Raw genomic sequence first — 22,694 nt, forward strand, 5'->3', positions numbered from 1 at the left:
TCTTAAAAACAACAACACTGTTCATATCCACTCCTCTCATGAACACGGTGGACACAGCAAGTGCTGCATCTCTTCAGCTCCAGAGTTTTACCAAACACCTGATTCAGTTCATCACGACCCAGCTCGAGGTCGGACAAAGAGAGAGAGGAGGTCACACATGAGCTGAAGAGAAGTGAACCTCAGACAAACCAAACGCTACAAACCCTCAAAGGTGGAAGCAGCAGGGGAGAGAGAACAGCTGAGCACAGGTTTATATAATCAGACCAGGTGAGCGTCCAGGTAGAGGAGTCCACACACCTCACTGCATGTGTCTTCACTTGTTTACTGTTTGGCTTTAAAGGTTGTTTCTACCTGTTTCCAGTGTTTTCTCTAAGATCAGTTAAACACCTGACTCCAGCTCTGCAGAGGTGCAATAATAACTCTGTGCCTTTAATTTGAAAAACGTAAAAGATGAAGAAAACGCTCGTCTTCATTAATATATTTTCATTCTAATCTAAAACATCTACAAGTTTAAAGATGTCAAAATCTTAACTTTGTTCTCCTGTGAGAACGAGCTGTTGACATGAGCTGCTGTTTCTTCAGCTCAGCATCATTAATGAGACACAAAGTTGAGTTTAGTTTAAGGTTTGAGAACTTTCAGAAAAACAACATAAAATAATTTGGTCTGAAAATTTAACGTCATGATTGATGTAGCAGCTCCAACAACTTAAACCTTTGATGTTTCTAAGCTGTAAGTTGTTTTCAGTTCATCTCATCTCATCAACACTGACTAAGTTTTTAAAAAGAAATATGAAATCTGACATAAACAACCAGACTGTTTCAAAATATTATTCAAATACTTTAAACCAGTCGCTGGAGACAGCCCTCACTGCAGACCACCTACATCACCCGACCGCCGCCTGCTCCGACCACTAACAACAGGTGAGGGCTTGTTGTAACTGCTGGAAGCGTGTGAACTTGGACCAACGCTGACACTGCCTTTGACTGTGTGACCGCCAGCGGCCGGCGGTATGCCAGGAATCCACTCCATCACCCAGCAGCAGACAGATGACCCCCTGGTGACCTCTGCGACAGGTGAACACAGCGCAAAACCTTCCTCCCGCAGCAGTTTCCCAGAGCGTTTGACAACTAATGCCTCTGTCTCTGCTGCGTGACAGACAGCTAACGTGTAAAACAACAGCTTCCCACTGTAGAGAGGAACCCTCGCTGAAGAGGGACAGTTTGATCCTGCAGCAGGACACCGATCACCTGCAGGAAGCTGACGTGCTAATAACATGTATCACAGTCATCTCTGAAATGCACAAGGACGATATAAAGAGCTCTGTCAGAAATCATCCAGACATATTCATGAAAATATGTACAAACGTGTTGTAAACAAAAAAAATGATTTAGATCTGAGGAGGACATGATGACTGGGAACATCTTAAAGTCTAAAGTCTTGTGTCTCTCAGCTTCTTGGTTCACACAGTGTTTTTTTAGGTGAAACGGTTAAATTAGAGGGGATGGGTTATGGCAGCTCTGTCAGTAAATCAGGACGTCACGCGTGTGAAGTGAGAATGACGGAGTTAGTCATGGGCTATAAAGTGCTCACACACAGAGAGAAGAGCAGATAAAGAAGAGTGACAGAGACAGACTCGCTGGCTTTGAGGTTTAGCTCCAACATCATCGCGTAAACTGTGCAAATAGAATACAGGCTGGTGATTGGCTGTGGGGCCTGTCACTCACAGAGGGGCAGCTGGTGATTGGAACACAGTGTTTGGGCCGACACTCCACGCTTCCTTTGACACAGGCGCAGAGAGTGCAGTTAACGGACGACCACATGTCTCCTTCCTGCAGGAGAGGAAACACAACGTGGTCAGGACGCATCCATCCATTCATCCATCCATTCATCCATTCATCTGACTGTCCATCCATTCACTCATCCACCTGACTGTCCATCCATCCATCCACCCATTCATCCATTCATCTGTCTGTGCATCCATCCATTCACTCATTCATCTGTCTGTCCGTCCATCCATTCACCCATTCATACATCCATTCACCCATTCATCTGTCTGTCCATCCATCCATTCACCCATTCATACATCCATTCATCTGATTGTCCATCCATTCATCCATTCATCTGTCTGTGCATCCATCCATCCCTCCCTCCTGTATCTTCCCTCACCCTGTAGATCTTGTTCCGGACTCTGCAGTACTTCACCTCCTCCACCTTCACGTAGGACAAACACTCGTCACAACACTGGTTGCCCTGGCAACTCCCCGGCCGTGAGCACCGCTTCTTGCACACCACTGTTGAATCCTGGGAAGAAGAAGATGGCATCGGCCATGGATGAGACTCCAAGAAAAAAAGATTTAGGATTTTTTAATGAGGTGATATCATCATCAAACTTTATTTATAACCTCATGTTAAACTGGAAAGTTTTTCTCCATAAATCGTGGATTAAACTGTGATGAACATGTTTTTGTTGCGTTAATAATTATGAGCGGGACACTCAGTGACTCCAGCTGGTTTCTGTTCTGGTACCTTGCAGGTGCAGGTGGTGCAGTTGTCGTGTATGAAGCAAGTGCCGTTCTCATAGACCTCACTGTGGAACAGGCAGCTTCCTAAAGACAGATCGAACACCTTCCTCTGACCTGGAGGAGGAGACAGAGTCAGACATACGATATATTTTAACTTGCATGACGTATTTACCTACAGTTAATAGTGTGAAGTGAGGAGAAAGGAGCAGGATGGACACAACTTTGTTTAGTTAACTAGCTTCAAATAGTCTGCAGGCACTGATTTGTCCCCCTGAGCTCCTGGTCTCAATAATCTGAAATAAGCGACTTGTTTTTGCTTTATAAATATGTGCGTTAGTTTGCTCCACTGAGTCTTTGACTGTTGAAGTTTGACTCAGTAAAGATGTAAATGTAAAGATGGAGATTGCAGCAGGGAGATGTGAGATGTTTTGCTGTCTTGACCAACAGTCAAAACATTAAAAGTCATAATATTATGAGACAAATCTGTAATTTTATGAGGAAAATGATGTCATCGTTTGAGAATTAGTTACAATTTAAAAAGATCATGCTGTAAAATGAATCTAACAATCATTTCACTTATAACTGTTTTCCTAACACGTCATCATCTCCAGACAGGTGACAGGTCCAAAAGGTTTTACCAAGACATCTGGGACAGCACTGCCCGGGAGGGGTGTGGGTCAGGTGGGCAGGGCAGGACAGGACAGGACACACCTCCTTCATGCAGAGAGTCCGCCCCCCCTGGAACAACACAGCACAGTTTAATTAACATATTGATCTTCCTTCATGTTGATTCTTTTTAGGACCATTAGCTTCACGGCGCCCTGGAGGAAAAACCTCCTGCTCCAAGGGACAAAATGAAACGTCATTAGATTTACACGCATGTTTGTCATGTTTGACATGTGCAGGATGTTTGGTGGTTTGCAGGCTTCACACAAATTAATTTAACTTTAAACCACAAACATTTGTTTTTCTAAACATGCAGCTCATTGCATCACGTCTCGGCTTCATGTGAAACACCCACAAGAACAGTTATGGTTCCACTTTAATTCAACTTTAATGAACTGTGTAAACACAGTGAAAATTAAATAAAATAAACCTTTCAGTCAGTTTGGAGGGTTTCATGTCCTGTTCCTTTGTCATATGAACAACAAATGTTTGCTTGAACAGTCACAGAGACAGAGGACGACACAAATAACACACATCTGCACAATATTGCAACATCATCTTCCTCTGTGACCCCTCTGTACGTCTGTATATGTGTTAACAAGCCTGCAGGTTGACCAAACTATGTGCCAGCACATTAATGCTGTAATGTGTTAATGGACGTACCTGTAGGGTTTGTTTGTGTAGGGGGGGGAGACTCCACAACTCAACTTATTCAAAAGACACACACTCACACAAGTGGAAATATAAACACAACTGTGTGTGTGTGTGTGTGTGTGTGTGTACACTTACGGTGCAGGTGCACTTGATGCAGGGTTTGCCCTCTGGACTGAACTCCTCCTTCTCTTTGTACAGACGACCCTCAAAGATACAACCTGCAGGAGGAGAAGAGACACACAACACACTGACACACGTGTCTCCTCACCTGCAGCATTTTCACCTCATTTCAACAAGTTGGAAGAATTTTGTTTGGAAATTAAGAATTTTACAAGTTGGCCACTGCACAAAAGCTGGTTAATAAAACGACACAGAGCAGAGTGTCTATGTTTCTGAGGCTGCTGTGATTATTTATAACCTGTAGTTTTAGTTTTGTCTCAGCTGAAGAGCTGAGGAGAATTTAATTCTAAACAAAGCCAACATTAAAAGCTGTTTGTTATTTTCTTAAAAATCTATGAGAAAATGAGATTTGTTCTCACCTGGGCATGTGGGACAGCACTTCTTTGGGTGGATCTTGGGATTCTTGCAGTGGACGACACACTGCACCTCTGCCTCGGTGATGACACCTTCCTGTCACAACCAGGAGGGAAATCAGTTCTTTACTTTTTTAACTGTAAATATGGCTGTTGTGCCTCCGTCTGTCCTGTATTTTGTTCTTCCATTTTTTTTGGTATCAACCACTGACTGTATACATACACACACACACACACACACATACACACACACACACACACACACACACACACACACACACACACACACACACACCTGGCATCGTCGGGTCACGCAGGGTTTGGTGGAGGTGGTCCAGGACACTGAGCTGTTGTAGGATCGTCCATCCAGCATGCAACCTGAGAAAGATACAGTCATAATGTGAGACGGGCTTTTTCATTTCCTCTTTATTTTTTTTGTTTTTCACTCAAAATGTTAATGTTACATCAAAAACATCAACAATTTGAAAATTAAATTTAAAATAAATGAAAATAAAAAAAGTATAAAAGGTAGAGGACAGTGGATTTTTAGAGCTTTTATGCTGAAATCAGTTGCCTTCAGCTGGAAGTGAAGCTCTGTGACAGAGCTGAGACTGAACTGTACCGTTAAAGTGCCATAAAACCAAAACTATGAGCTGAAAGTCACTAAAGTCCTCTGTGGAGCTAAAGGGAGCTGCAGAGTCCATGGGTTTGATGCTACCAGTGACAATCAGTCATTTGATTCATTGTTAATATGAAAATATTCATAAATATGCTTTATATTTTTCTAATTGGACCTTTAAATTCTAAGACCTAATAATTCACTATTAATTATTACTAATTAATAATACAGCAGTCAGCTCCAAGTCAAGTCATTCTTGTGACTGAAGCCCTGTGAGATTTGGACGTATAAACTCTATTTTAAAGAATATTTCATAAACTGCTTTGGGGATGAATTTCACACACACACTAATCTCTCACTTTTAGAAACACACACCTTGCAGCTGCTCAGTAACTCCACACCCACTGACCCGTCCACTCAGCACTAAATGAATAGCCTATTCATTTCATCCCATTTTACAGTAAGTGGCCTCAGATCAATGTTTAACTTTCCATACAATGAAACCCGATCACAGTCACTGCTTCCCTCACTGTAAATCGAACCCTGTGATGTGGCGCGACGGCTGAGGACGACGTATGGCCTCTTAGAGAACAGAGATCAGATTAGACGGCCAGAGATCCCACAGAGACCCTCATCCTGCTCACAGTGTACGATAATAGGCGTCTTCGAGCCCTGGATTCATTTTAAAATGTGGTGGCAGGTAAAACCAAGTGTTTTTAAATCTTTCTTCATCAGATTCCTACAGTGAGTGATGAAGTCTCATATGTTTGAACAGTTGTGATTATTTTACATGAAGGATTTGTGTATTTGTGTTTTTGTTTGAACTCATCTCACTGGTTTGAAGTGGGTGGGACTTTGTTGGAAAAAATTTAATTTTAATTGTCATGAATATTTAATGTGATAAAAATATGTAACATTTAAACCATGTTTTCAAAGGTGTTAAATTAATTTTATGTTAAATAACAAGAACAAAAATCAGTTTTTAATTGTCCACATCAATGACCAGCGTTCAAGACAAAGCTGAGATGGTTTAAGTAATTGTGAGAATTCGCTGCTGAAGGTCACAAGATGCTGTTGAAAGGTCCAGAACAAAAGCCAGTAAGTAGACCTTAAGATTATTTTATCATCGAACGGCTTTTCCCAAAGTCAAGAATTAATGTACACTCAAAACGAATCTATTTTTTATTTTAATGACTTAAATTCTATTCTTTTATATAATATATATTTTTTATACTCCAGCTTGAGGGCACTTCAGACCAAGTGTAACTCAGTAGGCTTGTGTGTATGAAGTGGTTAATTATGTTGATTTTAAACTAGTTTGTTCCCAATAAACTGATGCAGTCTGGCTGTGATTCTCTTCAACTGTGTGTATGATTTCATAAAAGTGAGAAAACAGTGATATGACATAGTGGGGTCCTAAATTTGGGTCACAGTGGCCACAAGTCAACCGCACAATAGAAAACTAACAAGGGTTGCCACGGCAACACGGGGCTCTCCACCTCCGACTTCAGCTCGTTCCACCGCTCTTAACGAAGTGCTGCTGCGTCGTAAAACAGAGAACCACAAACAAAAGGGCCGCGCCCCAGCTGAGTGTGTGTGTGTGAGTTTTTATATTTCTAACCACAGAGCTTCATAAGTGCAGACAGAGCAGGAACATCCTCCTCACTGAGCTTTACTCAGGGTATGAACTGACTGAGTGTTGAGGTGCAGTTTCCTCTGGAAGCTGCTGGAAGCTTCAATGCTCAAACTGTATCAACGTTGATGGAAAAACCACAAAAAACTTTTTATCGACAAGAGGAAATTTCACAATCACAAGAACTGTTTCATTAAGAAGAAACCAATGACTATAGACTCTTGAAACTTCAGTCAGATGATCCATAACAACACAAGTTTCAGTGTTGCTGTGAGGTCCTGTGGGCAGACTTTTGTTTGCTAATTGATTTGGTCGATTTGAAGATGCACATTCAAAAATCTAAACCTACTTTCATTTAGAATTGGTCAACAAATACATATGAGCTGAGGAGCAAACACTTTCAAACACATTGGTGTCATCCTTTAAGGATTAAGATCAGGTACTGTTTGATTGACAGGTGTCTCAGCCTATCACGCTCTGCATGTCTTCTGCTGCCACTGACGTCAGTGAATAAAATCAAATCAAGGCCTCACAATGTTCCTTCATTACCGTACTCTGTGGTTGATGTCATAGATGCTACATTCATGTTTTTTACAGTGTAAGATTCGAGTTTAAATTCAGGTTAAGGATTTTAACGTGACCTAAACAATTATGACGAAAACAGAAGGTGTTTTTCAACTATACATTTACTTGTGCATGTGTTTGTCTTATACCTTTACACCTCTCACAGCAGGCTCCAGTCTGTTTCACCACCAGAGCACAGTCTTCAGAGACCAGCGGACATTTCTCCTGTTTGCAGTCTGCCTTCCCTTCCTGTAGCAGAGAGGAGGAGGGAGGGGAACTTTATTAAAAACGCAAAGTTGTAGTTTAATCAGCACAAATTTTAGAATTGACCAGACACAGTAATCTCTTGTAGATAAATGACAACAGCAGGTTCATGTCATATTGGAGTTACTGTGATTATCAGTGTAAATCAAAAAACCTGAAAATATGTGACTTAAAAAAGACACTTGTGCCTGAACGTGTCTGAAAAAGCAAAATAAAATGGAAGCTTCACAGGAGCCCGTCATTAAAGTCCATCACTGGAGGTAACCAGCCCCAAGAGTTCAGATTAAAGAGGAATCATCAACTTTTTAAATTATGTTGCAAACAAAGAGTTTTGTCTTCTACAAATAGATTCTCCCGCTGTCCCCTGTGCAGTCACAGCCTGATTTACTGTAGCCTCAGCCCCACAGAGCTCCGCTGTTGCCATGACAATATTAAAGCACATGACAGAGACAAACTGGTGCATCAGGTGAAACCTTCAACACGGCGCTCAGTTCTTCATCCTGCTGCTTCCTGTATCTTTCAACAACTGTCCTCCTGTAACAAACGAGCCCACAGGTCGTCTGTCAGCAGGTTACTATGACCCATCGTTAGGTTCTGTTGCTAGGCGACATCTAGTGGTCATAGTAATGATGAGTGCGGTGACGTAGTTTATAGAGCGACAAAGTCCACGTCAGGAGGAGGTTGGGGTGGATGGATGAATATGACACAGGAGAGCGGTGCTCATTAGTATAGTAACCATGGTTTATTATTGTAACCATGACAACCAAGGTCCAGTATGCCTGCCACTGTAGGGGGTTAGGGTTAAAAAACACCCTGTAAGGTTGATTGTGGCGTCACTGACAACACATTAGTAGCATAAACTTCACTGCTGGTTTTAGCGTCTTCTGGGTAATTTGTTGATATTTATAATAATAAATGAGAGATAAAATTACAGCAGCCTCATCCTTCATTAACGTGGGCTATATTATATTATACATGAGAACATCACCTGTGTGCTCTGAGATCAGGCCTCATCACAGGTTTAACGTTTGCACCAGTTTCTGGACAGAAAGTGACTCAGTGTTCACAGTGTAGCTGTGAATTTTCACACCAGCTCAACAGTCGTCCAGTCACCTCCAGAAACGCCGCACGCCGTATCCGTCATCACCGCCGGCTGCACCGTGGGACTGGATCTGTGCTCGTTTAATCCGCTCTGCTTTCACACCCAGCTTTTACTGCTGATTCTATCCACATGCTGCGTGTGTTTTATTTTACACACTGTGAGGGTTTATAAAGTGGAGGCTGGTGGGTCCCCGTGGCCCTGTGGCCCCTGTGGCACTGTGGCAGGCGGCTCTAACGAGGACGGATCAAAAGAGTGGCCAAAATAAATCAGGGCGGTTTAATATAGCAGCAGCGCTCCGGCTAAACCCCAACCACATCGAGGACAGATGATGTCATGACAGAGGAGGGAGGAGGAGGGAGGAGATGGAAAGAGGGAACAGGAAGTAAAATCAGCAAGAGAGAGAAGGAAAGAAAAAGGCAAAGGATAAAATCTCACTTTGCACTTTCAGATTCATGCAAAAAAAAGAGCAACAAATTCTGCAAAAAGTACAGAAGGTTTTTGTTTATAGACAATTTGAGCTTTTATAGTGTTGATGCTAAAATCTAAAATCCACATGAAGCTGATGTCTCAGTGTCCAGATTAGATCCTGAGTCTCTCATGGGCTTCACCTCCCACAGGATCGTCTGACCTCTGCTCATCGATCAAAGAACCACAGAGGGATCAGCCTGGTCACCAGAGCAGGAAGAAGCTGCTGTGACACAACAGGACGGCTGGTGAACGGTCTCATCTGCAGCTCATCTGTGAGCAACAGGTGCTGGAAGAGCTCGGCTGAATCAGGATCAGTCACAATCAGTTTCACTATCAACCCTCCAGGCTTCGCTGTTAGCGGCTTAGAATAAGAAGAAGAGACAATAATCATGTCTCCTGCTGCAACACAAGGTTCCTCTGAGGCAATGAAAAAGTGACAGAGTCCATTCAATTACACAGAGATGATCAGATCTGTTAGAAACGTACTGTCCATCACACTGAGCATCAAGTCTCCATTAATGTTTCTCAAATTTTCATTATCTTGGTACCATATTGAAGTTTACCTGCTGTCGTGAAATCTTTACAGCACAACCTCATAACGATGGAGTCACAAAGACTTTTGCATATTTAATCTGTGGTGCCTGATGATGGAGTTCAGAGGTCAAGTGACTGTAACTTACAGAGGTGAATGTAAATAACAAAGTGAAGTTCAGACACAGCAGCAGTTTGTCGTCCAGAACAATCAGCTGCGATGTAAAATAAATTTAAATTAAAAAAAACACTGGAACAACCCTTTAAAGATCTGGAGACTCCAAGGTCATGTCCTTCTCTCTGTCTCCTGTTGTCCATTAGCACAAAGTGGTTTTAGTATATGTGACCCCCCCCCAACCATCACCCTCCTTGTCTCAGGGTCAAAGGTCACAATGGGTCACCACGCCTTATAAACACTCGACATACCACTGCGGCACCAAGGCTGGACGACTGGACAGCTGTCTGTCGCCGAGGGTGACGACCCCCACAACACACACACACACTCACACACACACTCACACACTCACACACTCTAAAGTGCTGGTATGTTTGAAAGTGTGTGTCAGAGAAAGAGAAAGTCTGTGTGTGATTAAGTCTTTGTTTACATGCTACTGTACGGAGATACAAGGTTTTCCACTTTAACTGAATCCATCAGTCGTTTCTCTTTACTCATAAATTTACTTTAACTTCACCACTAAATGAAAACATCAGTTTTTACCTGATAGTCTGGTGGAAAAACTTTACCTCAGAGCTTCAAGTTTAAATGTCGTAGATTCGAGGTTGTCACCTGACACAGTCCACGCAGGACGACCCTGAAGCTCATGAGTTCAGTGACTGAATCTCTGAACGTCCCGGAAACACGAGATTTCAGTGTGAAGAAACAAGAATAGACTCAGACAGTATCCAAACTCAATCAGGTCAATTCAATCATTTACTAACGTCATTAGTGAAGGTTACATTCAACGACACTAATTCCATTATTCACAGACTTCAGCAGCTTTAACTGCTCAGCGTCAGAGAGCTGCAGCAGTGTTTAAGTGTTCTCATATACGCTTGTTGGTTCTGTTTTTCATGACGTGAAACCCTTGAATGTAATGTTGTCTGGGGGTAATAACGACGTTAGAAACATCAGTTAAGTGCAGATAAGAGCCGTCATGTGACAGCACTTTAAATAAGCAGGTTTAATGTTCTAGTCTTTCTTAAGAAAAGATCTCTGAAATCTTTCTGAGAGTAAAATATGAATTTTTTTCTTTCATATTTTGAAGGTTTAATAACAACACAGATTTCAGAGTGTGAAAAAAATGAAACTGCACATTTAAAAAATTGCTGCAAATTGTTAAAGAAGGTCAAATTCTGACTTGTAGCCTGTTGTTTTTTTGTCATTTAGTTCTGCATGATATTACAGATGTTAACTGAGGATGTGCACAGATGCAGATATTTTGCTGTTTATTAAATTATTTCTTCACCAGAGTAAAAAGCAAAGTTAGTTCAGATTCCATCAGGAGACAGAATATTTCCAACAAATCTAAATGTTGGACGAGAGTTTGAGTGATTAATTTATGGATAAAACCGATCATTCAAAGAAAATTAAGTAGAAAACATCTCAGTTATTTAACATTAAATGATCTTTTCTTCTTCACTGGATCAAACTGTGCGACAGTAGGGCTGCTCTGCCACTAGGAGGCGGCAATGTTCCCTGAGTCTCTTCATCAGTGTTTTTTTTCTTCTTCCTTCTCCCTCATCCATCACTTTCTTTTCCTCTGTCTCCATCAATTTCTCTCATTTTCTTTCTTTCGTTTTTCTTCTCCAGTTTCAATTTAAATCTAATGAGATTTACTGGCCTAAATGTTGTTATGTCTTTTTCTCTCACACTTTGTTTTCCCATCACTCTCTCTACGTCTCTCCTCCTCCTCCTCCTCCTCCTCTCCACCTTTTCCTGCTGTCTGATGGAGAGATCAGTCAGCGTCTGTCAGCGCAGGAGAGCAGCTCTCAACTTAAGCTCCAACCCCTCCCGATGCCCCTAACCTTAACCCCCTTCACCACCTTTCACCTTTCACCCTTCCTCCAAAGCAAATAGGTCGCGACCCCCCGCTGGAGAGCAGGAGCCACAGTAGCTTAGGGACGAGACGTCCGCAGAAAGACGCCGATGGAAGTGGAGTTGATCATGAGGAGATGCTTTTTTACCTCCAGCAGAGTTGAAACCCCGCCCCCAGCTGGCTGCAGTAGAGGACGAGTGACAGAGTGTGTTGATGTTCGTGGACTCATTTAATATTTCTTTATAAATGTCATCTGACATTTATAAAGTTAAAGTCACACAGACAAGCTGCTCTTGCTGCAGTGATAAAGGTCTGAGGAATAAAGTTGTAAAGTTGACGTCTTCATGTTGCTCGTTTCCTTTGACCAACAGTTTAAAACCCAAACTTTCAATTTACTATGACATAAAACTGAAAAACAATAAATCCTAAACACTGGAGAAGTTGGAAACAGGAAATATTTGTCATTTCTCTGTAAAAAAAATTGTGGTGAATTGATTATCTTGTTTCTGATCAATTTTCTGTTGATTGACTAATAACTTGGCCCCTTCATTTAAAAAGCATCTTGTATCAGTTTTTCTTCCGTCTCCACTTTCTCACAAATCACTGAGGAACACTGTAATAAATGTAGTTTTCATGGGTTTTTGTTCTCTCTTAAAGACTCTGAGGTCACAATATTATTTAATTAGTTAATTATAATCCAAAGTTCTGTTTGACTCTAATGAGTTTTGGTTGTTTGCTTGTCCTTTGTTCTCCTCCTCCACTGAGCCCATCCTGTTATCTCTCCCTGTCTGACACTCTGTTCTCTTTACATTCATATTTACTCTTAGTTCTACTTTTTACTTTTTATCTGTCTTGTGCTTTTATTTTGAAACATGAGCCAAATGCGACATCATTAAACTTATTTTAATTGATATTCATATATGCAGAGGGACACACATTAGAGTAGAACACAATAGATAATAGAGCTAGTGTTGTCTCAGTGTGATCAGGTGATTATTGGGTAAACCTCCTGTATTGATCAGCTGCTGTTTGAGTTGAGACACTGACAGGAAACGACCTTTACCTTCCTCTGAGATCGATCACAGGCACACATGGAGTAAAACACTCACCCACAGCTTCCAGAGAGATACACAGAGCTCAGCTCAAACAGGTTGCTTCCAGTGACTTCTGACCTTTGACCTCTTTACTGCTGGGAGTGGAGCTCCTCCTGCTGCAGTTAAACTCATATTAAGTCGCAGCAGGATGAGAGCGGCGGCGTAGATGTTTATGACTGATGTTCAAACGACAACTGTTCAGTCACGGATCACCGCACTGACCTCAGCTTCACGTGAAGATAAACTGTGGTTAAAGTGAAGTTAGGGTCAGGTAACTACAAACTCTACCACCTGCACGGGACTGGATTCAAACCGTGAGGTCAGGAATCCACCAGTTTGTCAGGTGCAGTCATGTGACACTGACCTGTAACAACAGGGTCACAGGTCGTCTGTCAGCAGGTTACCATGACCCATTGTTAGGTTTTGTTGCTAGGCGACATCTAGTGGTCGTAGTAATGATGACAGGAGCAAAGGGAAAAGTGCGGTGACGTAGTTTATAGAGCGACAGAGTCCACGTCAGGAGGAGGTTGGGGTGGATGGATGAATATGACCCAGGAGAGCGGTGTTCGATTCCCATGTGACAGGAGCAGCTTATGTTGTTTCTATTGTCCATGACCGTTCATTGTTATTATTGTAACCATGACAACAAAGACCATCTAATGTTGAGGAAGTACTGATTTTAAGTCAAATCAACATCTTTTCCTAAACCTAACCAAGACGTGATGTTATTATAGTAACCATGGCGATGAAGGTAGGTATGCCGCTCTGGCTACAGTCTATGTGTTTATTATTGTAACCATGACAACCAAGGTCCGGCACACCTGCCACCGTCGGGGCTGCTGTGGGTCGTATCAGAGGCCTGAAGAAAACGACCTGTTTGCTTGTTGGAGGACTGGCTGGAAAAACAGCTTCTCTGCTCAGAGGTTTTCCAGATTATAATCTTTTTAAGTAAGACGCACTTCAAAGAGTTCACTGTAAACTTAATATTCGTCCCCTGGGTTTGATTTGCCAACAGATCAGCTTGTAAAGATCAGCGGCCGACTCTCAAACCAACACATGAAACTCACACCGAGATATGTGATGAATCACATCAGGATCTTTACGTGGGAACGTTGTTGCTGTAGCTTCTGTTACAGCTGTGGAAAATATGCTGCACTGACACTGGAGCATTTAAACACCAAGTGAGTCAAACACTGAGAGAAATGAGACTGTTCATTTTGTCCACACACAACTGACCTGATCATTTGAAAAGCCTTTGGTCACAATAACATCACACACCTGGGGTTAGAAGGTCTGTGGCTTCCTGTTTGTCCCCAGATGTGCTTAATATCTTCATCTTTTCATGTGACCAGAATAACGAGACAAACTATCAACCAGGCCAGAGTCAAGATCTCCAGACATACATCCGACAGCTCACCTGGCCTGACGCTAAAAACTGACCCCTCTTGTCCCCACATGATGCTGAGAGGAGAGGAAAAAACTGGCGCAGGGGCAAAATCTGAAATCAAACAAGTGACGGAGTGAAGAAAAAAAAAAGGAGCCAATCTGAGTGAAGGCAGGAAGAGCCCGATGAGAGAGTGGAAAAAGACACGGAGATGGACAGACAGATAGACGAGGACGATGAAGAGCGTGACGGAGACGGGCTGACTCCCTCCAAGATAACAGATCGTCATGGCGACCTGCCTGTCAGTCAGTCTGTCAGCCACGTCTACTCCTGGCCCCATTACAGCGCCCGGCCTCACCCGGACACACACAATGGCTCTTCTGTGTGTGTGTGTGTGTGTGTGTGTGTGTGTGTCCTGCCCACAGAGCCATTAGCAGGTACTCTGGATCCACTGAGGAGCCAACCCCCCACCCCACTCATTCCCTCCATGTATGAGTGACACTGGTGCCCCGATGGCTCCCCAACCCCCCAAAGACAGAACGGCGACACAGGAGCCGGTGGAGGTGCAGGGACTGGGAACATGTTGAGGTTCTGTGCATGTAAGACTCAGTGCTTCCTCTTTTTTTTCCTGGTTATCGTTAAAAAATCCTGATTTCAACCTGGATGTTTTTTTATCAAGCATCAAAATGTTTTGTTTCCTGCGACAAGAGGAAATTATTCATCAGATCTGAGAGTAAACAGGATCCTCCGATGATGAGGAAGGACCAGATTAAACTTCTACTGACAGAGAGAGAAGAGAAAACTCAGCTACACTCTCTAGCTGATATTTCAACAAATAAATCAGTGACCGTTTGAAACAAACAGGTGAAATCTGTATTTATCTGTATTTGGGTTTATGTCTCATGAAGAATATAAACCTTTAACAATTTGCTATGTCCAGTATTTGTTCTTTGACTAAAACTTAAAATCTACAGAGCAAGTGTGTCAACCAATGAGATGCGAGAATGAGAACTGATATCTGAGTTTATGCAGGAAGGCAGAGAAAACACATCTGGGTTTTAAAAAGTTTAGGGAGATAAACAAAGGCCAAATTCAATAAAGTTTGAACCCTTAATGTATGTAAGGTTATTAGTGTGTGTGTGTGTGTGTGTGTGAGTGTATGCAGGGTGGTGTGCGTGTGTGGAGGGGAGGGGTGGGGGTGGGGGGTAAAAGTAGAGATGAAAGGCCGGCCATTGCCTGCTGATGACTGATAGCATTCAGCAGGGCTTTGGCTGATGGCTGCCTGATAACACAGAGGACGACGGGAGCCTCAGAGCAGCCAATCAGGAGCCAGTGGAAGCTTTCAGAAAGCCAACCGGGGGCTGGGTTCAGATACAGACAGTTGTACTTGACATGAATAAGTGTAAGCAAGCAGTTGTCCCATTGTGAGAAAATAATAACTGAAGAGAGGATAAATAACGGCCTTGTCCTGTGATATTCCTCCACCTGATCCAGGTTTGTACCTGGTCTGGTTTCTTATATCAGGAGGCCTCAGAGTGCATTAAAGCTGCTGCACCATCACCAATCACCACAGCAGAAGAAAGGGAACAATGCTTTCTGCAGCCTCACCTCTGTCATTGTTGTCTCTCAGTTTAAAGCGTCTGAAAGCAGCTTTCTGACAGGTGTGTGCAGGTGAGAATGTAGGCGGGGTCTGAACTTCTCTCTCAAGCTCTTTAATTCTCTCTTTTCCTTCATTCTTCACTCAATTACTTCTGTCACTTTTCATGGGAATGACTGAAAGCAGCATCTGAGGTGAGAAAGTCTGGAAGTTGAGTCGACAAACACAGAAAAGACTCGTACAACCTTCAGCCTGGTTCAGCTACACTGAGCCCTTTAAAGAGCTGTGACCTCTGAAAACGGGTCCCAGCCAACATGTTTTCTGACACACAACCTGCTGATAAAACCACAACATGAAGCTTTGACACTTCCAGCTTTCCACAGATTAAACAAACCTAATATAACATGAGGTGCAGTGTACTGGCTGAGCTAACCGGCTGCTCGCTGTAGCTTCACACGTGAAAACATGAGCGTGATCAATCCTCTGATCAAACTCTCAACAATAGAGGGAATAAGCAGGTTTCCCAAAATGTGAAACTACTCCTTTAACTGTTGAGAATCAGCATTGTTGCTATGGTTACACACAAACTAACACAACACCAACTGACAAACTGCTCACCAGAGATATGCTTACGTTTGATTTACAGTCTGAACCTGCAGGCCAATCAGAGACGAGCATGTTCCTGTAAATGCATATGTGAGGAATACAGCATGTGAATACACTGTACACACACACACACACACACACACACCCACACACACCCCTCAAGTCCACACCCGCCTGTTTCCTGGAGGGTAAACTCAGGTCATGTGACGCCTTTTAAAAACCGAACGCTCTCTTTCAGTCGATGTCGGAGCAGTGACACAGAAAAGCCTCATTGGTTCATTCTCATCTCCAAAAACAAAGACCTCTACAGCAGCGAGGGGGGTGGCAAGGTATTATTGAGGGGGGGTCAGAGGTCAAAGAGCACATGTTCCAGGAAAGAGTTGTCCCTTAACATTTTGTAGGCAGATTTTAACAGCCGGGCCGAGCCAAGACAGCGTGACGACAGGTCTGTCTGTTAAAACAAACAATCCCTGCTTCATGTTGCCCTCACAAAACTGTAGAAGTCGCATTCTGAACTGCTTCCCTCACAAAACACACTCCTCAGGTCCCACTAAACATCCTGTAAACAGAAAGTTGCATTAACACATCTTATTTTTTTCTTTCTCTTTTCTGAACTGGTTGACATGTCGGACTGCACTGATTTTACAACAACGATCCACGCCTCACGTTTCATCGAAACTCCCGCCAAAAACCATTTCATTTCCTGTATTTCCAAAGTCTGGTGTCTGCCTGTAGCAAATCTTTCACAATCTACCGATAAGAAACATACAACCACACAAAGCCCATTAATCAGCTTTATAAATATTACTATCGCAGCTTTTCCTACTATCAGTCTGAATGGAAAAACCTGGAGCAGCAATTACACATCAAAAGAGTTTCCTGGGAGCAAACATGGTCGAGACGGCGAGACGGCAGCGACTCAATGTCATGAGACAAACTGATGAAAGTGAAAGTGGTTGTTCTCACCAGACACACGCAGGTGATGCAGGGGTTGTCGGTGATGTTGGGGATGTGGAGGACCTCTCCCTCGTTGTCACAGCTGGCCTCGGTACCTGTGAAGGACAGGAGGAAGCTGAGTCAGACCGACACATGGGCAGAGAAGGGTCCTTTAAAGCTGCACTAATCAATATCCCTTTAATAAATGGATAAACGAGTTTCTTCAGCTTATCATAGCACTGTGGGTTAATGGACGCGATCCAGCTGCTGTTGCTTCACTGCTTCTTCTGTTTGTATGAAACGTCCAGTTTGTTGACACTGACATCACACTGCTACACTGGTACAGCAGCTGATAATATTGACTCTAGTCATGTATTAACCAGGCTTCATTTGCAATATCAGGGTGCGTTCAAAGCCAACATGTTCTGAGTGGATTATTTAAACTCTGCAGTTTCTCCTCCATCAGTCCAGGTACAAGACGTTTAAACTGAGGTCTTAAAAACGTGAGTCAGTCAGTTTGTTACGAGCGTAATCTGAACCAACCACAGGAAACAACCCCAAACACAAGGGTTTATGGGTAGAAGCAGACAGATGTCAACATCTCACAGTCCAGCAGTCCTTCCCGCTCAGAGAGGAACGAGGCCCGGGGCCAATGCTCAGCTGTTTGTTCATGTGTCAGATTTGTTTTGACTCTCTAAATGAAAACTTCCTTCCCAGTAGGAACTTATTGTCACGAGCTGGAGGTTGAACCAGGGTCGTCGGAGGTGAAGGTAACTCTCCACCCGTGAGCGCTCTGTTTGAGTGTCAAACTATTTCCTGTTTCCATCAATGTCTCCTCCGGCTGATCCTGTCTCTCTGAGGACAAGAATTTCTCACACTGTCCGAGCATAAATCACCTCATTTACTTTTTTAGGACTCTGGTCATTATGAAATGTCAGAACACACCAGACCTCACGACCTTTGTGAATCATGAAACATTTGTCCACTTCAGGCTAAAACCTTCATTTATTCAGTTCATCTCTAAAGTTAAAGCAAAAACTTTTTAAAACTGCACAGTGATGAAAGACTCTAAAACCCCAGACTAAGAGCATTTGGGATCAATACATGGTCAGTCTATTATCAGTGACCTGTGACCTCTAACTCTTGACCTGTTTACTGTTTGGCTTCCTGTGATGTTGAGGACTCAGGTGATGAACGGCCTGTCGAACTGAAACATCCATGATTCTGTGGATGGGAGGCTAATAAGAGGTTTAAAGAGTTTGGAGGCTGTTTTTTTGTTAAAACCTTTGAAAAAACAAAAAGAAAAAAAACAAAATTTAAATAATGGACGAAACAGTTTGTTTGTCTGCCCAAATGCAGGCTGCAACTGTTAGCATGTTTAGCTAACTAGCTTCCTACCTACAGTAGTAACCAAGCTAATGCCAAATACAACGGTACATCATTACCTAAATTAGTTTGTGTGTGTTTTTGCAGACGACGACCACATCTGCCGTGTTACGTTTCCCACTGTGTGAAAGCCAGAGTTACGCTAACGTTTGCACTTCAGCAACCCCAGCAGCGTTAGCCGAGATAGCGGCTAACACACCAGTTACTCCTCATCTTAAAGCTTTTTGTCTTGTAACATTTAAAGTGAAACAATCTGTTAAATACCAGGAAGTGACCAGCTCAACACTGCTTTACAAGAACAATACTGTTTCTTTACTTCCATGTCTTCTATGTTAATATTCTTGTGAGGACGCTGACTTTTAGGCTGAGACCTGTTAGCTTTAGCCTCCGTCTGTTAGCCTGTTATAATGCACGTGGCCATCGAGTGCATATTTAGGACCCTTTATCAAAATGTTTGCTTTAATAACATATTTACCCTAAAATTAGCTTAATGAGCGAACTGAAGCTGATAGAATCTACCAGGCGGAAATTCAGCCAAACAAAATCAACGTCAAGAAGAGAGAGAGCTGCTTATTTCCACCTCTGTGTGAAACCAAGGACCCGTTGTTTGCAATTACTATGAATTTCACTGGTAAATCTGCCACCATTATGACTGTGAACTAAACATGTGAGAACAGAAACAACAGTCACATCAACTGAGGTCTGTTTGAAGAGCAAAGTCGAACTGTCACTTAGTTCAGTTCCTTAAAGTCTGAATCAGGGCCGTGAAGACTCAGCCCGGCTCAGGCTTCACCGCAGCAGAGCAGCCGCGAGCCGAGCCGCCTGAGCTCGCCTCTCTGAGCCCAGCAGAAACCAGCCTGTGGGTTCAGGCCGAGCAGACAAACCCTGCCGACTCCACCACCGCCGTAAAATTTACAGCCTTCGAGTGCAATTAAACTGGCATGGCTGTGAGTGGTGGGGGGTGAGGCCGGGAGGGGCAGGGGGCAGTCGGTCTCTGAGGCCTCATCCTCAGTCTGACAAAATACCTTCCTCTCCTGCTTTTCAGCTGCCCAGTTTGCCTCATATCCAGATTGTATGTAGAAATAATAACGATAAACTTTATTTATAAAGCCGCCTCTTCACACTTCAAACATCAGAGCTACATGATTTAAATGATGAAGAAAGAAAAAACATTCTGCTTTTACCAGTTTTTAATGTTAACAGCAGTGAAAATGACTCAATCTCTAGTTCTCATGTTTTAACCCTTTCAGCACCACACCAACAACTGTGCCTCTCAAAAGTCTTGAATTAGCTTCAAATATGAACGAGCGGCACATTTTCTGTTTCCAGTGTCACAGGAATAATTCAGACCCTTTACTTTAGTAAAAGTAATGATACTGAAATATAAAAAAATGTCCTAAAGCTCATTTTAATGACTCCATACACTGCTGAGTATCATCAAATGTTCTGGATGTAAAATCTTAACTTACGAAGTAAAAGTTGTCAAAAGAACAATATTTGAAATAGAAATACTGGTGAAGTACAACTACCTCAGATTTCTGCTTAAGTTTACTAGAGTAAATGTACTCAGTTATATTCAACCACTGTCTGTTTCAGAGTAAATGAAGTATTTATGAAGGATTATATACATGCAGACTTTAGTTTGTTCTGTCACTAAATGCATTTTTTTTCTTTTTTTTCATACAACAGTAAACCAACTAATCAGTGGCGTCTGGGAGGTTTGGGCTGGAACTGACAGTGACTGTGGGCCCTGAACTGCCTCATGAACAGCTCAGATTCAGCAAAGCCAGACTCTGCAGAGAGAGCCGGGAGAGCGACGTGCAACAAGTGTCCAGAGAAGACCTGAGGCGCAGAGACACTGTGGGACAGACAGAGACACCATCCCCACACCTACAGGCTGCAGGCCCCGCACACGCTGCTCCACCTGCTGCACCGACACCTCCAACCGTTCGCCTGCAAGACCACAAACAGCCCAGAGGCGCCTGATGTGCAGGGGGGGGCAGACAATAGGCAGATGACACAGTTGCATACTTGAGATGCCAGGTGGAGGAATCTGATCTGCTGCAGCCTCCATCACCCGACTCAGAGTTTGTTAGTTCCCTTCACTGATGCACGTTCGACCGCAGAGGCCCATCTGACTCCCATCTCTCTCAGGAACAGAGATACCAGCCAGGAGAGGGGGGGCCTTCCATCCAGAGGTTCTTCTCAGGGAAGTCATGTGTGATATTTGTGGTGCATGTGGAGGTTTATATTTCTGGTAGAGGAAGAGAAACCTGTGTTTGGAATCATCTCTTGCAAATAGTTTCTCATTTTGTTCATTAAATTATCAAGAAATTTAACTCCTGTCGTCATGGAAACGCTCCAGATGACCCCTGGAGAATCGGAAACCAGATCATAATCAACTCTGTTTAATGCAGTGCCCTGTAGGCCGGGCCACCTCCACCTCCACCTCCACCTTTCATTCACTCCGTTTCTTTTATTCTGGTCTCTCCGCGGCGCTGCGGGGCAAACAGACGATGATGCAATGCGGCTGTGAGACCGGGAGCGGGCCGGGGGGGCGCTCAGAGCGGGGGGAGGCAGGACAGGCGGCTGGGGAGCAGAGGCTGTCACACTGAGGGAAGTGATTTACACTTTACAGCCCGGGCTTCACTTTAGAAAGTGGGTTAATTATAACGTGTAGAGACAAAAACAACAATCTGAGAGAAGGTCTCTTATAATTTCACTAAGTCCTCTCATCCTGAAGATCCCAATCCTGGTTTAGCCTCATTTCTTTAAGTCTGACTTGATATTGACTCATGTCAGGCACAAAACTGCCGCTGCAAACAACAACCGTGCCAAGTGTCTGCAGGGTGGCACAGAGAGGATAACCCGGGTTCAACGGGAAACCGTCCTGCTCTAAAATGACCTGTGAACGATCAGAGTCAAGATTAACGAAGCTTCAGCAAGAAAAAATCTCACTTACACACAACCCGTAGCCAGGACTTCAACTGTCTTTATAATCAGATAAAAACTCAAATTAAGAAAACGTGGTGATGCAACAGGCGGGAGAGAAGGTTCGAGTCCTTCTTCTGCGCGGCCGAGCTGGTGCGTCCTGCTGAACAGCACTTCACTGAGGTCAGACTCAGGGTTCAAGACCCGCAGCTCAGAAATATAAAGACTCCAGTGACCTTGGTTTGGGCGCTGGATAAAAACAGACTGAGGGAACACGGAGACTGAGTAACCGGGGGTTCGGTGGATTTTACGCACGGCGGCTGCTGTGCCGCGTTATTACGGAGCCTTGCGACCCCTTTAATCTCACCTGTAATCAGCGGGGAGGAGGACCGCGGCGTGTGGAGCAGCAGCAGAAAGCAGAGGAGAAACCTACAGGTGGAGCAGGAGGGAGGGTTCCAGCAGCGGAGCAACATCCTGGGGGTTGCTCCAGGAAAAAAGATTCAAAGAGGTTTTAGAGGAATTAAAAAAAAAATCAATCCAGAGATGAAGTGAAGCAGATCCACGGTCAGCGTCTCTCCCGTGGCTCGTCCTCTTTATTCCAGCCGGGAGAGTCTGGCAGTTCGCGCTGAAATGCAAAGTGACAATCAAGCAGAAATTAAAATGACAAAGACGCGCAGAGCGGGGGTGCGCACGCCGGAGCCCGGAAACTGGTGGAAAACATTTATGGAGAAAATCAGTCCCAAATCCCGAGGGGAGCGGTCCCGCAGTCCAGACCCAGGATCCCGAGCTGATCCGGGCTCAGATAAAGCGGCTCTGACTCCCTGTCGGAGGATCAGTGAGGGAGCTGGTCTCAGTCTGCGCCCCCAGTCCCCCAGTCCGTTTGGCGCATGGATGCTGGATGCCGACTGTCCGGGAGGAGTGGACTTCAGCCTCTCTCTCTCTCTCTCTCTCACTGTGCAGTGTAAAGTCGACCTGCCTCTCCTCCTCCTCTCGTATTAAAGCAGACCTCTGGTGTTGGAGCGCACCACAGAGCCAGAAAGTCCTGCCTCCTCTGTGAAGCCGGGACCTCCTCCTGCCTGCAGACCTCCGCTGAACCTCCTCCAGACCCTCTGTGGTCCTCTCCTGCAGACATCTCCCAGTCCTCCTCCTCCATCCAGACCCCAGACC

At 43.8% G+C, this 22,694-nt stretch overlaps 1 protein-coding gene across 1 annotated transcript in view; it reads right to left on the bottom strand.

The window, feature by feature from the left end:
* The window catches only part of bmper (BMP binding endothelial regulator), a 28,652-nt gene extending 6,091 nt beyond the window's left edge, over window positions 1-22,561 (bottom strand). Inside the window, exons 1-10 of the mRNA XM_071470940.1 lie at window positions 21,895-22,561; window positions 17,241-17,326; window positions 7,342-7,441; window positions 4,672-4,754; window positions 4,383-4,473; window positions 3,979-4,061; window positions 3,162-3,261; window positions 2,528-2,637; window positions 2,168-2,302; window positions 1,726-1,830 (exon numbers count right to left, since the gene is read on the bottom strand). Coding sequence (XP_071327041.1) covers window positions 1,726-1,830; window positions 2,168-2,302; window positions 2,528-2,637; window positions 3,162-3,261; window positions 3,979-4,061; window positions 4,383-4,473; window positions 4,672-4,754; window positions 7,342-7,441; window positions 17,241-17,326; window positions 21,895-22,000 — 999 coding nt within the window. The 5' untranslated portion in view covers window positions 22,001-22,561. The remainder of the gene's footprint in view (window positions 1-1,725; window positions 1,831-2,167; window positions 2,303-2,527; window positions 2,638-3,161; window positions 3,262-3,978; window positions 4,062-4,382; window positions 4,474-4,671; window positions 4,755-7,341; window positions 7,442-17,240; window positions 17,327-21,894) is intronic.
* Window positions 22,562-22,694: the final 133 nt, after the last annotated feature.

Source organism: Trachinotus anak, unplaced genomic scaffold (assembly GCF_046630095.1).
Source record: "Trachinotus anak isolate AG129_WGS33_773 ecotype Australia unplaced genomic scaffold, CSIRO_AGI_Tana_v1 ptg000032l, whole genome shotgun sequence".
Classification (NCBI taxonomy): Eukaryota; Metazoa; Chordata; class Actinopteri; order Carangiformes; family Carangidae; genus Trachinotus; species Trachinotus anak.